The 15610-nt window shown below is 37.3% G+C and overlaps 2 protein-coding genes across 9 annotated transcripts in view; one reads left to right on the top strand and one right to left on the bottom strand.

The window, feature by feature from the left end:
- The window catches only part of LOC129793173 (uncharacterized), a 1136769-nt gene that overhangs the window by 152819 nt on the left and 968340 nt on the right, over window positions 1–15610 (top strand). The window lies entirely within an intron of this gene.
- Window positions 1–15610, bottom strand: part of LOC129793147 (transient receptor potential cation channel trpm) — a 69173-nt gene that overhangs the window by 40595 nt on the left and 12968 nt on the right. For 3 of the 8 annotated variants that reach the window (XR_008750888.1, XM_055832838.1, XM_055832837.1), the window contains exon 1: window positions 184–929. The exons of 3 other annotated variants lie outside the window; for them this stretch is intronic. Coding sequence is in view for 4 of the 5 variants with exons in the window: in XM_055832838.1 (XP_055688813.1) it covers window positions 184–306 (123 nt within the window). In the remaining variant the exon portion in view is untranslated. Of the gene's footprint in view, window positions 1–183; window positions 931–15610 lie in introns of those variants that run through there. 2 more of the 8 variants (XM_055832839.1, XM_055832842.1) reach the window with 1 other exon arrangement.

Genomic DNA, 15610 nt, shown 5'->3' on the forward strand with positions numbered 1-15610 from the left:
ACTTCTACGTATTTCATATTATTTATTTTCACCCACAGAAGTCATGCAATGTCTGCGCAAGGAAGGAAACAATTTATAGTGATACCTTCAGCAGAAATGTTGGGAGAATTGGGTGGATGAAAAAGCAAAACACTGAAGCTGAGAGATTAAATATAATCGCAGTCATTGTGAAATAGACATCACCTGTTCCTTAGATAAATCCCGAGCACTTAGCTCCATTAGACTGGAGAAGATACACCACGGATTGACCTTCCGTATAAATTTTAATTTTTTCCCCACAGATGTATCACGAAATCCTTTCGTCATGACTATTTTTTTAAAATCCTTTTGTAAGAACCTTTTAAAATACACTTCTACACATTTAGGGGTTTATTTTTAAATCACCGAGCTTTTGTTTTGACTAATTGAACACACACAAAAAATATCCTTTTTTCCTCGTCAAATCCTTCACTTTTTAGCTGTGATTTTTTTGTGTGCAAAATTCGATTTGCTTTTGTGTGAAAAATTCACAGATTAGGTACAAAATTTACATAATCTTTCAATTCAGTCCTACACCATATATGTAGGATAGGAAGTATCCATCACTTCACTCGCGCTACACCCTTATCCATATTCAGGACACATTTGTTTTAATTCTACCATCTGTATATAGCGATGGAGCTTATGAAATTTATATTTGGAGGTGGATTGGCGGCAACCGCGCGGGGATTAATATGACGATAAATTTAAAATTACCCCACACACACAACACACACGTGCTAAAGGGGAGGGTAATTCAAGCTCCGCAATAGCAAATCAATAATGGCAAATTGATAGTCCCATTGAAGAGAATATTAATCACATCAATTGTTGGTATGTGCGTTTGTGGGAACAAAAGGAACAAAACCGATGAAAAATTGAAAGATTTTCGCACAGGTTGAGCTCCAAAAAGCAACTAATCTGTTCTCTCAAGCCAAATCACTCAGCTAGCTCAAAAGAAATCGACTAAGGCAGTGTGGTGTTTGTGAAAACTTATCTGTGTTTAAAGAGTATTTAGAGAGGAGAATAGATTGTATATCTTATACCGGAGTTGATAATAAATTCCTCAAAATACGTCTTAAACCCTCCCTCCTCGTTTCCTCCCATAACATTATTTACTCTTCAATGTACAATTCTGATTAAAATCGCCCTTCGGGCTCCCTCTTGGGGTACACTGCTGTGAAATAATTTCATGTGAAATTGTAATTTACTCTCCTCCCTCCCTCCAACACATTAATTTAATAATTTCTCTGTTTTTCCCGCCATAAGAAAATGGACGATGGGAGAGGGGGGAGATCTAAATTGTTTTGCCAACGAAAAACACCAAAAGGGCGCGAGAGATATAAAAAATAAACACAAAACAATTTTATTTTTCCATTTAAAAAAATAAATACACCAAACAAAAACAACTTTCCTGCCGGAACCCTGAAAAATGGGCAGCTTGTGAAATTCACATGGCCTTTTCCACGCGGAAAGGAAAGTGAAATGAGTGGAAAATCAATATATCATATAATATTAAAATTATAAATCGACAGAGAATATTAGATGGAATTGATAACAATAAACTGTCTATTCCAGACCACATTACACAGCGAATTTTCAGGGACAGGAAATTCCAGAAAATTCCATTGATTTATTAATGTTTTCTTTGGGATATTTGGGTTTGAGAATGAACGCGTTCTTAGAATTTGTTCTAATGAATATTTCAATGGTCACTTTCTAAAAGTTTACCTTTCGTGGATATGTGAGTGAGTCTATATTATCTGCAGGAATAACTTTGAATATATTCAATTGAAGGTTTACTGCAATTTAACCCCTTAAGGAACTTTTATTCTGTAATAATTAAATGTGTAAAGTAATGTTTTTAGTTTCGATTACAATGGAGACGCCTAGTATTACCCGGCGTCTCCACTTAATTAAGTTTTTTTTGAGAATTATTCTGTTTTAAAAAATCCTCTTAGGGTTTATTTTCCCTTAAAATTTTAAAGTTCATGAAAGCGTTTCTTCATTAAAGAAAAAAATTCCATTCTGTTACGGACTTAGCAGTTGAATTGAAGAATTCTTTGGACATAGAGAAGATTTGAATTCAATTGAATTGGACAATAATAGAAATTGTAGTTGATTATATATTCACAAGATAACTCCAAATAGTCGACAGAAGAAAATTGGAAAATGTTTTATCACAAATTGTGTGTCTTTTGGAAAAAGCTAGATGAAGGCTTAGAGACTATATAGTTGCCTATCCTGAAGGCAAATTTAACTTGTAGGAGGATGAGAAATTCAATTGCGGTAAAAAATTTCCCATTGATATGGTGATTGTGTATGTTGCGTTAAATTGAATGTTATCTATGTATGTACGTACATAGTGCAGAAAATGTATTCTCATGTTGCTGAATATTTTCAAAATGCAAATATTTGGCTCGGGCGAAATGTGTCTCGTACGTAAACGAGACAAGTCTAGGTATACCTATGCATTTATTTATTTTTCTTTACATTGTGGGAAAATCGTAAAACTGATTAAAATTGGGTGTGTGTAAATATTTTGCAACCAATTTTAATCAAATCAGTTAAAATTTAAGAAAATATTTATCAAAGCTAAAACGTTGAGTGAGACTGAGTGATTTTGTAAATAATTACGAATTTTTGGAGTTAATTAGAAAAAAATTCCAACCCTATTTGCCCTTAAAATAAATGCCTTTCGATTTTGAGATTTAATTTCTAATTATTTGATTCACTGAACAATTAACCCTTATTATGTTATAGCCTTTGAGTCTGTGTATAAATTTTTCCACTTGATGTCGCATTGTTTATAAAGTTATACTTAATTTTAATTAAATTGAGCAGTGTTGTGTGAATTACTGCAAAAAACATTACGGGGTTAAAGCAACTTTATGCTATGTATAAAAAGTTTCATAGACTTTTGACTATATATAGGAACTTTCAGCCCCCTTTACACCGCATGCCTTAACGATAAACTTCAAAATTGAGATAACTCACTCTTCGTGTGAATTTTCACCCTCATTACGATCATCAACTATATACATACACATTTTCAGGCCATACATTCGTGGAATTCGGAACTTTAAAACAAATTAACATTCCCTTCATTATATAGAATTTAAACTTTCAATTAATCAGAAAGGAATTTAGTATTGGATACGAATGAGCGATAAATGCTTCGTGATAGATGTAGTGGGAGAGTGAATCCAAAACAGATGTGCTGAATGAAAAATGAGTTAGTGTGGGGATCGTCCTTTTTAGCCCTTCTGGACATTTGCATATCATCAATATTAGCAGGAACAAGTTCGGATGGCTTCAGCAGACTACACACACCGTTGACGAGTCACTCTCCCTCTCTGTTATTTTTTAGGTCATCCACACAGATTTCAGATAAGGCTATATAGAGATATTGGGGGAACAGATTTTTTTCTAGCCATCGACCTAATTTTCCTTAATTTATTTTAAATTAATTAACAGAATTTAAATATGTCAATAAACAGGAAAATTTTTAAAATAAATCCATCTTTACTCTGTCAAAATATTAATCTTAATTTAATTAAAAATCTAGCTAGATCTGCTTGAGGGCTCTTCAACTCATCATGCTACAGCAGTACTCAAGTCAGTTAGGTATACTACAAGTTGTGCGGATTTTGTGGTTCTTCTACCCTCCCAAAATGTATTGCATGCCAGATAATGTTGGTTCAAGTGTAGAATGGAGCTTTTTCCCACTTCACCCAGTGAGTCATAATTTTGTTTTGGGGCCTTTTAAAGTTTTAACATTAATTAATTTGCATGAAATAATACGGAAGTGGAGCTTATTCTGGCACAAACCTCTGAATGTGAGAGATTTCCCCATCCGCAAAAAAGGGAAGCTCCTCTACTACCCCCGTTGGAATTCGACAATGTCAGATGATCCCTTTGTGGTTTTGAGATACCCACCACCAGCTTTTCCTCTCATTGTAGGCATAAAACTCGCTCTCACTCAGGTGTATATAGAGGGGTAACAATGGTTAATTTAAGACACGCTCAGCGTGTGAAGGGAATGAGAAGGAATTTTTGCCACCACCATCACTGTGGCAATGTTCATGCAAGAATTTTTCTTGAAAGAAATTCCAATGCCATTCACACAATTTTTTTTTCAAGGCACGATTTTTTCCTCCAACATTCCTCACTCATTTAAATAATTGATTATTTACATTGAAATTCGTGAAAATGAAAATATTGTAACTTCCATATTTTTTTTTAACATCATGCTTGTAGAGATTAATTTCAACAATTTCCCTTAAGCCATGCAGAAATTTCATTTTGATACTGATTCAACAAGAAGAATTCTTGCTTATTTGACGGGTGAGTAGTCTACGAAAAAAAAATCTTCTAAATTTCTCTCATTTTTCATTTCAAACTTCAAAATCCTTAACATTTAACTTTTCACACCCATCACTTTCTTTTGCCTTTTGCTTTTCCCTTCATAGAACGAAACAATCCCTCTGCTAATCGGTTTTTGGATATTTATCTTGTCTGCCTTCGCTGAGACTTGTGAAGGAAGGGCTATGAATGGTATATACCTACTAAATTGTACGCACGAGTGATCAATGGGAAAATAAGAAAAGCCCAAAAAAGCTCCTTTTTAGCTTTACACGCACACAAAAAAAAATCCCCCAAGTAGGCAAAAGAAATCAGAGGGGATGGCTTCAATCGTGTGCAGACGAGAGATAAAATTCATTGAAGAAAAATCGCAAATTGATATGTATACTATGTACATGATTGCACACCGAATCAATATCCAATAAGGGAAAATTAGAATGTGAAGGGTGATTGATTTGTAATGGGAAATGAAAAATATTAAAACGATTATGGAGAAAAAATTAAACAATAAATTATGTTTTAAGAAAAATCCATTATTTTAAGTTTCAAAATATGTAATCGCTCATTAGGTGTTTATGATAGAACATTAATTATTATCAAATTTGTAGACAAATTTGATGAAGAGAATTTTTTCATCAAACTACTACAAATAGACAAAGATTATCTATATTTGGAAAATCATTTCCACCCTCAACCGTATAATTTTATCCATTTTATCTATATGTATAACATACAATGCCACCCTAAAGAAGGGGGACAACACTAAAATTATATTTTTGGTATCTTTTGTATCAATTTTTGTATATTCTCACAAGAGGAGATTTCGAAAAAGGGACGATATAAATGGAATTAGATCAATTTGAAAGGTATGTAATTCACTGAACTGTGTGGAGAGTGTATAAAAATCATTAAATATGTGAATGGGTGGGTTTGAGGACAAATAGAATTTATAAATAATTCAATTCTTTTTGTTTGTTAGTTCGTGAGAAACTTTCTCACGGAGACCGTCCCAAAAGCTTTTCCATTTCTTCCTCAATTGGCGATATATGGAAATATTTCTACCATGATATGATTATTTCTACAAAAAGCTACAAAAGCTTTTTTGAATGGCACTAAAATTAAATTTTTGTCTACTTTTTTGTTGTTGTTGAAGAAGCTTATTCTATGTGAATCAATACTAATTAATGTGAAAATTCTTATAAAGTGGATGCATTTATTTTTATTTATTTGCATTTTTACATTTAATTTGTGAAACTCTAAAAAAAACTTTTGTGGATGATTGAAAAGCTGTTGAATTTTTCATATTTATGCTTTTCATATTCAATTTAATTTATTGACAAAACTCATGCTTCTGGTTAATTATTGTCAACATAGCAAAATAAATAAAATATATTTAAAACACACATGAGAAGAAAAATTCAATTAACTGCTTTTATTACGTGATACACTTTTTTTTTTAAATTTCAAAACAAACACATTGCCCATATGAAGAGAATAATGTTAAAAAAAATTATGCATTGAAAATATATTCTAAAAATTGAGTTAAATTGAAAGAAAAAAATCAAGATAGAAGATAGAAAAATGAGAAAAAAAGTTGAACCCAGAAGGGAAAATTCATTGAGAAACTTTTTTTTTGGTTTCAAGAAAAACAAAAAAAAATTGTCCAAGTTGTTTGACATTAAATCAAATAATATGCAAATATGGGATAACTTTCCTTTCGGGTGGGTGAGGTACAAAAAAAAGATTGAGAGAAAAATGATAAACATGTATCACAGTGAAGGGAAGAAAAAGAAACAGGAGCATCGACCAAAATCAAATGAGCAAAAAAAAAACAACAAAAATCTTACCCGAGGCACAACCAAATTTTGTGGCCAATAAAAATCTTCAAACGCAACATTGGCGCCCGAGCAAAATAATCCAGTCCAACGCAGCCTGAACAGCAAGGTACTTCACCGAGATTCGTCACGGAAAAGCCTCTGCGAGCGACGCGAAACGCGACACCCATCGTGGGACACAACTGCAAGCTGCCCGAACCGAAGGAAGGAAGAAGAAATTGAGGATTTTTTATGAGTAAAGGTGACCCGTAAGTACCCATAAACCCACCCACCCGTTCATCCTAATTAGTGAAGGGAATTTTTGAGAAAAAATCTTTGTTTTTTTCCGCGAAATTGGGAGTTTAGAGGTTAATTTTTGTGGGTGATTTGGCGTAATTTTCGGGAAAGAAAAAGTGGTTAACGGTACCGGTAACGGTAATTAGGTCTTGGCGGAAGTGAAAAAATGGCCAATTGAGAGTTTTGTAGTGTCATGAAATTTATTTGCGCGGTGGAATTATTAGTAACGTAGCTTAAAATTAGGGTTTGAAACTTTGTTGAAAAATTGGGAAACATTGAATGAAAAATAAATCCCACGTAAATTAAATTTTTTTTTGCAATTTCACCCCACTGCGTAGGTAAATTCGTTTTTAGTTTAATTTTTCTTGTAGTTTTGTAAGGTGAAATGGATCAGGAAAGATTTGATGTGGAGTGTTTAAGTATTGCGGAATTAGAGTGGGAATTAAAAGCACGCGGATTAGAGTTTCCATCGTCTGAAGAAGAGGCTAGAACTTTGTTGGGAGCCGCGGTGGAAAATGGAGCTCCATTGTTTTCAGTTGAGGGAAATGCGGAAAAAGTTCGTGATGACGCTTTGCAGTCATTAATACAACTTAGAGCGGATATAGGATTGTCTCTTGACATTCACAGAGAGTCAAATAGGAACTTTACGGCATTGAAACATATTGAAAATACGCTTAATTACGTTTCGGATGCTCGCGATCCCAAAGGTAAAATTACAGGGCCAGCTCTTCGTGAGGTAGCGATAATTCGTCAACTTTTGCGTGATAAGATAACAAAAACTCCAAGAATAGAAGGAGGAACTATTCCTCGTAGAACCCCACCCAATAACGCAGTACAACAACCCCAGCCCAGTCCAAGGAATAGTCATGTTCTTAATAAGACGTTTAGAGGTGCGTCAGGATCCTCTTTAAATGGAAATGCTCCTGAGTTTAGTGTTCGCAATCGTGGGTATACATCTCCAACGGATAGGAATGTCTACAGTGGTGTTTCGGTTGAGGAATACAATGAGCAACAGTTGCAGATCCATCGGTTGAGTCAAATGATAGAGGAAATGAAGCATTCTTTTGAACAGATGAGTATTTCCAGACCCCACCCACAACCAAATTTGTCAGGTAGCCATACCCCGCGTAGTGAGTCAGCATACGTAGGGAGACGTGTAGATATACAGGCACCAAGACGTTTAAAACCTTTGCATTTGAAAGATTGGGGATTAAAATTTTCCGGCAATCGTAATGAGAAGACATCAAAGATATTCTTGCGGGATGTAGAGAGAATGGCGATGGTGCAGGGAGTGCCACTCCAGGAGGTAGTTTGGTCAATGAGGTTGCTTTTATCAGAGGGAGCTCAGGTGTGGTACGATACCTATTCGGAGACGTTGATGAATTGTACATGGGATCAGTTTCGTGTAAGATTTCTCAGTGCTTTTTGCAATTTAGAGAGTGATTTTGCCATTAGGAAGAAGATCGAAGAACGAAAACAGGGTGTAGGAGAAAATGCGGAAGTTTTCCTTGCGTCGATGTTAGCATTGTTTGATGAGTTAGTGGAGGATATCCCTGAGTCAGAAAAAATACGCTTAATCCGTAGGAATTTGCATTATTCAATATCTAACGCACTGCTTCTTTTTGATATCCGTAGTTTGGCGGAACTTTCTGAGAAATTGAAACTGATAGAAAGGAATAGGTCGTATGATTACCTTGACCGGAGGCAGAGGAACGCAAGAATGAATGCAGTGGAATCCCAATCAGATGCACAGGAAAATGGTCGGTGCGGGGGGAACTCGCAAACTCAGCACAATTTCCAAGGGAAAAATGGTCGGTGCGGGGGGAATTCTTCGCAAAATAATCAAGAAGTAGCCGCAGTTTCCAGAGGAAATTTTGTGAGGGGTGAGAACAGTAAAGAAAATGGAAATAATTCAACACGTAAGAACGGAAATGGGCGGAAAGGGGGGCGCAACAATTCTCAGAACTCAAATAATTCCAATTCCAACGTAATTTGTGTTTATTGCAAAAATAGCGGTCATAGTGTTAAGCAGTGTAAAACCCGACCCAAGTATGTATGCTTTAAGTGCGGAAAAGTAGGAACAATTCATGGTCTGTGCCCAGTTTGTAATCCAGAACAGGGGGAACCACCCGCGACTCAGTAATTCAGGGTGAGTCTGAGGTCGCGGAATCGTCAAAAAATCTCCCCGTTGTTGGCGATTCCGACAGTGTAGATCTTATGAGTTTTCCTGAGACAATGCTTAATTCAACTCTTTGTTCATCCGTGCAACATAATTTAATTGATTTAGATTCAGATAATGAAATACTTTCAGAATTCGATAGTTTACACAATTCTTCTCCGTCTGAGAATGAATTGCCTTTCATTTTTCCGAAAGGAGATAATCGTCCTCATCTTAACGTAAAAATTTTTGATATTGATGAAGCTTTGGGATTGCTTGATAGCGGTGCATCACAAAGTATATTAGGGTGTGGGTGTATGAATTTAGTAAAAACTCTTAAATTAATACCCCGGTCCTCTAATATTGCTGTAAGAGTAGCTGATGGCTCAACGTATCTTTCGTCAAAAATTGTCGACTTAATGATAACATTTAAGGGGAAAACTAAATTAATTCCAACGTTGTTAGTTCCAGAGATTTCTGTCCCGCTAACTTTGGGTATAGATTTTTGGTATGCCTTTGGAATCAAACCTGTGCTGATTAACACACTGTCAGCAAACTTAGAAACCCCAGTAGAAAGTCAAAAAAATTATATTGTGTTATCTGATTCAGAAAGATCGCGACTTGATTCAGCAATTAAAGAATTTCTAATCACTACTGATGATTATTTCGGCTGTACCGATATTCTTAAACATAATATCGATACCGGCGACAATCCTCCTGTACGGAAACCTTCTTATCCGGTCCCTTATCATTTATTGCCAGCGGTAGATAAAGAAATCCAAAGGCTTAAAAAGATGGGTGTACTTAGGGAAGTTTCGTTTTCACCTTGGAATTCGCCACCGAATATTGTAATGAAAAAATCAGGAAAAATTAGAATTTGCATTGATGCTCGCGCTTTGAATAAAGTAACAGTTAGAGACGCGTATGCAATTCCCAATTTAGAAAGTATCATTAATAGAATCGAATGTTCTAAATATTTATCGTCCATTGACTTAAGTGATGCATTTTTACAAATACCTCTTGATGAGGAAAGTCAAATTAAAACTAGCTTTGCTATACCAGGACGAAAAATGTATTGTTATAAGAGAATGCCATTTGGGTTAGTGAACAGCCCCATGACAATGGCAAGATTAATGGACATTGTAATTGGGTGTGATTTGGAACCCAATGTTTTTTGCTTTTTGGACGATATCATAATTTTGTCAAAAGATTTTGATTCTCACATTTCAACGATGAACGAAGTTGCACGAAGGTTGAAGAAAGCTAATCTCTCAATTAATTTAGAAAAATCAAAATTCTGCATGGCTGAGTTAGATTATTTAGGATATACATTAAGCACAAAAGGGTTAAGCACTAATGATGGTAAAATTCAGGCGATTTGTAATATTCCAACACCAAAAACAGCTAAAGGTTTACGTCATTTTTTAGGTATGGCAGGATGGTTTAGACGCTTCATTCCTAATTTTGCGAGTATTTCTGCTCCTCTGACAGATTTGCTTAAGGGTAATCCGTCGAACATTAGGTGGACCCCGGAGGCGGATCAGGGTTTTGTGGAATTGAAAAAACTTTTGGTTTCTTCTCCAATTTTAAAATTGCCAGATTACTCCAAGCCTTTTATCGTACGTGCAGATGCTAGCGATGTTGGTGCGGGGGGAGTCCTTGTTCAGGAGTCTGGAGGGGAGGAGGGAGTCATATGTTATATTTCACGTAAGCTCACTAGTGCGGAACAGAAGTATTCCACTACAGAAAAGGAAGCGCTCGCTTGTCTATTTTGTCTCCGTAGATTTTCTCAATTTTTATTGTACAAAAAATTCTTTCTTGAAACGGATCACTCTGCTTTACAGTGGATCCTATCGCAAAAACAAGCTCGCGGTCGTATAGGGCGTTGGTTGCTTGAATTTCAGCAATATGATTTTGAAGTAATCCATCGTCCAGGTAAAAATAACGTAGTAGCTGATTTTCTTTCAAGAAATGTTAATTTAACTTCAACTGTCAATGATAAATGGTACAAAGATTTATATGAACAAGTAGAGAAATCACCAAGTAAATATTCGGAGTACAAGATTGAGCAAGGGCGACTTTATAAGTACATTAGGTACAAAACCCCATTGAATACATATAGTTATAGATGGCGGTGCTGTATCCCTAAGGAAGAACGTCTGGCGGTTTTGCAAAAATACCACGATGATCCAACTTCGTCTCACTTTGGTTTCTTTAAGACTTTTCGTAGGATAACAGAAAATTTTTATTGGCCTCGTTTAAGGACGGATGTGCGTAATTATATCCGTAAATGCGAAATTTGTAAAGAGACTAAATCTCCAAATTATGACCTAACACCACCAATGGGAAAGCATGTAGTAGCAACACGTCCTTGGGAACACATATCAGCTGATTTTATTGGACCTTTAGTGCCGAGTAGATTGGGGCATAAATTTATTCTTGTGTTGATAGATAAATTAACAAAGTACGTACTTCTCTTTCCACTTCGTAATTCTACAGCTAATTCTGTCATTAAGGTATTGTCTCAGAACGTATTTCCTATTTTTGGAGTTCCACGTGTTATCCTTACTGATAATGGTAGTGCGTTTAAGTCTGGGCAGTTAGAATCTTTTTTGAAAAATCTTGGGGTAACTCAATGGTTTACGGCGGGGTATACGCCGCAAGCAAATCCGACAGAAAGGGTAAATAGAACGATTTTAACCGCGATAAAGTCTTATATAGGCACTAGGCACACAGGTTGGCCCAACCATTTAAATGAAATAGGGATGGCGATAAGATCTTCAATTCATGAGGGTACGCAATTTAGTCCGTATTATTTGAATTTCGGACAGGAGATGATCACTCACGCGGAGGAATATTTGCATCAGGATGTGAATACGGTACCGACGTTTGATGATAAGATGAAGACATTAAAATTAGCTAGAAAAAAAGCGATGGATAGTTTAAAGAAGTCACACGAGTCCTCTAAGCAGCGATATGATTTAAGAAAAAAACCAGGTAGATTTTCGGTTGGGGATGTGGTGTACAGGCGATCCTTTACTCTCTCCGACGCAAAGAAGAAGGTGCAAGCCAAATTCTGCCCATGGGTAAAGAGCAAAGTGGTGTCAGTCAACGGTCAAACGTACGAACTGGAGGATATGAAGACGAAAAGGAGAGCAATGTTTCATCGGAAGGACATCAAACCAGGCTAGTTGAATCGCAAGGTTATCGGATGGATCATCAGGAGACAACAAGTGCTACTATTTTTGGATTTTTCTCATTTAAATTTCATCAATTGTAAGGATTTATCTGCGTAAGCGTAAGTTGTTGAGAGAATTTAACTTTTTCTTTAGTAATAATTTATCCTTGTGAATTGAGGACATAGTAAATTGGCTACCGAACAAGTTTGGCCAGACCTATCGCCAGCGATAGTGTCATTCTTTTTTGTTTCCAACTTGTTCGCTGGAATCCGTATAAAGTAGAATCAACCATGGTTGAAAAGAATTTATTTCTCTGCTACGATTCCAATTAAAGGCCCATGTTTTTGCACGAAGGTCGACCATTATCGTGTAGTTTTGGGAGAAAAATAAGAACTTCAAAGTAAAAGAACTTTGAGTTCATTGAAGGAAAATTGTTATCGACATTTGCGATACAATTCTTTATTTAAATTAGCCAGCATTTTGTCTAATCCTCATCCGTCTAAGGACGTCACAATTTAAATATTTATATTTTATCATGAAGTGTTTTCAGTAGAGAGTTACAATTGAGATGGGCGTTATTCAGGGTAAAGAACGTTGTACTCGTTGAACAAACACCTGTTCGTTGCAAGATTGTTAATCTTCTTGTGGGACTGCGGATTTGAGAATTTGGTTAATCGTGCAAAATTGAACCACTTGTTATGAGTTGCATTCAGCCTAGTGTGATGGCGGTATTTGTTAGGCCGTAGTGCAGATATGGGATAAGATCTCACTCGGTCAGGAATGCTGCGTGTGATGTGTTGGTACCGTAGGTATTTGATAGGCCGTAGTGCAGATATGAGATAAGATCTCACTCGGTCAGGAGTGCCTGCGTGTGCGTGTTTGTGACCGGCGGCATTTGATAGGCTGTAGTGTAGATATGAGATAAGATCTCACTCGGTCAGGAATGTCCGCTGGTGGTGTGTGTGGCTCGAGAAGTCCGGTAGGCCGTAGTGTAGATATGAGATAAGATCTCACTCGGTCAGGGATGTCTCTGTGAGTGGTGTGTGCGGGACAGGTTATGTTCGGTAGTCTGTAGCGCAGATATGAGATAAGATCTCGCTCGGACAGGAATGTCTCCTTCACTCCCAACAATACAGTGGTTGGCCCAGAAGATGAGTGGCCAGGTGGAAAGAAAAAAAAAAGAGATCGCGTAGACTCCCGGGTAACTCAGGATGATTGCAATTGAACAGCGCCGTGTGGGCGGAAGACGAGATGAATGCGAAGTGCATGGATAAAGTTATCTCAATATCTACTCTCGAAGTTTAACGTGAATGATAAAATTTGTTTTGATAAAAATAAAATGACTTGAAAAGAAGAAGTCAAATAAATTTATAATGAAGCTGCTTCGCTGGCGCTAAGAAATTAGGTCGGCCTTTATGCGAAGGCTTGATTTTGTGCAAAATCTTTAAAATTTTTTCTTGATTTCCATTTAATGGGATCATATTGTATTTTTTTCCTATTCTCTCTCAACATACTCGTTTTTGTAGATAATATCCATTTGCTTTTAACGTAGAGTCACTATTTAGTTTATTTTTATATTAGGGGTTGAATCATTTTTTTTTTGTTGTTTTTTTGAGACCCGGGGGGTGTGTGTTGGCTATTCCCAACGAGAGGCGCTGAGAGCGCCTAGATGAGGAGAAAGAAAGAGCTCTTGGGCTCTGGCAGCGAAAACTCTGCCTCTTTTGGCTACCGTCAGCGACGGAGAAAACATCTCCAGCCACACCGCCCCGGCCACCGCTGTACAAACCAAATTTTGTGGCCAATAAAAATCTTCAAACGCAACAAAAGAAAGAAAGAATCATGAAAAGAGAAAACACAATACAGAAAAATTTACATTTTAATACAATATATATAGACAAAGGATAGGACACGAAATATATAATTTTTTCTTCTATGCAATATATCGTGTTAGATAGGAAGCTTTTTTTCCATTCGTTTGCCAAGCCTCAGAGAGTTAACATCTAAGAGCGCTCCGCAAAATCTTATTTTTGGAAGTTTTTCCAAGCTTTTTTGATTAATTTTTTGCTTGAGGTGGTTAGGAGAACCCCTCAGGATAATTTTCAGATTTTTTCTTTTTTGGATTTTTCCTGATTTTCCACAATAAAGTGGTGTTTTCCGACGGCCGTCGGGAGAAGATTATTTTGCAATTTATTTCAGAAAACACGCGGACCGGGTGTAGAGCGAGGTAGATATAGCCATGAAAGAGAGTAAGGTGGATCCACCAGATCCACCGGACAATGGAGAAGCGAGAGAAGTGGAGATGGAAGAGGTCGGTGAAGCGGTGGGGGGAGCGAGAGAAGTGGAAATGGTAGAAGTCGGAGAAGCGGTGGGGGGAGCGAGAAAGAAAGTGAAGAGTGGAAACGATGAGAAAGCCACGAGACAAAAGGAGATGCTTCAATCTCGATTGATTGAAGATCAAATGGAGACACAAGAAGAGGAAAAGAGAATGAGAATGTACGGAGAGGAAGCAGCATCGCCATATATTGTATATGTGCGATCGAAAATTCGTCATGGTTTGAATCCAACGGACGTCGCAGGAAAGTTGATTAAGAAATATAGCTCAATGACTTTGGCGTTTCCTGTAAATCGCGATAAACTAAGGGTTGAATTCACGGACAAAAACCAGGCGAATGCAGCAGTAACGGACAAGGATTTGCTGATCAGGCATTACGTATACATTCCAGCATCCCGATCGGAAGTTGACGGAAAGGTCTTTTTGAATACGAATGCCAACATTAAAGAGATCCTGAAGAATGGATATGGAATGATGAGAAATTCCACTGAGAAGACAAAAGTGGTGGACGTATATAGATTGAAGAAGAAAGTTGAAAATGAAGACAACAGGAAGGAAACAAAGCTCGTGGACATTCCATTCGTAAGAGTGACATTCGAAGGAACCATTTTGCCCGATTATCTGATGCTAGACAGGCTAAGGATTGAAGTCCTTCCATATACCCCAAGAATTATGCGATGTGCACTATGCTTGATGGCTGGACATACCCACAAACATTGCAGCAACCAGTTACGATGCGTACGATGTGGCGATCGTCACAGCTCATCCGAAAAATGCAAAACTGAAGCATTTTTGTGCCCCAACTGCCACGCTTTTTGCAGATCTGCTGATCATAATTGCCAGAAAATCTTGGCAATGAAGAACGAAAAAGTAACTGAAGTTCTGGAGAGAAGACGAGCCAAGAGAGAATTGCTACGTGGCGCAGAGGAAAACAATAGACAGTCGTCAAGGTCAGGGGGTGCCGAGAGAAATAGGCGTGAGCAGCGTCCATTAAGACCAGAAGATTTTCCACCGTTGATCCCAACGAAGAATTCCTTCAGTGGACTATTTACAGAGAATGCTGAGAACACTGAAGATGATGACGATGAGAACATGGAATATGATGAGTCAGAGGAGGAGGAGGAGACGGAACCAGCAGAAAGGAGAAGGAAGGGAAACAAAAGGAGAGTGAGCGATTCAGAAGTCACGGGCGGAGAAAACCGATGGTTTGGATGGGCTGCAGCGTATGACAGAGATGCTGCTTCTAAGAAGACAAAGGTTCCGCCGGCTGAACCAACTGCAGGACCGAGTAAGGGTAAGAAGGAGAAACGTAAGAGATCCAGAAAAGCACAGACGATAGACCTGGAGGAAGGCTTCGGATGGAAGCAGATTGTCATGCTCTTATTACGAAACTTTGGGATGGAGGAATCATTGTTAATGGTCATTGAAAAAATGATCCTACCGTGGG

This window comes from Lutzomyia longipalpis, chromosome 3, assembly GCF_024334085.1.
Source record: "Lutzomyia longipalpis isolate SR_M1_2022 chromosome 3, ASM2433408v1".
NCBI lineage: Eukaryota > Metazoa > Arthropoda > Insecta > Diptera > Psychodidae > Lutzomyia > Lutzomyia longipalpis.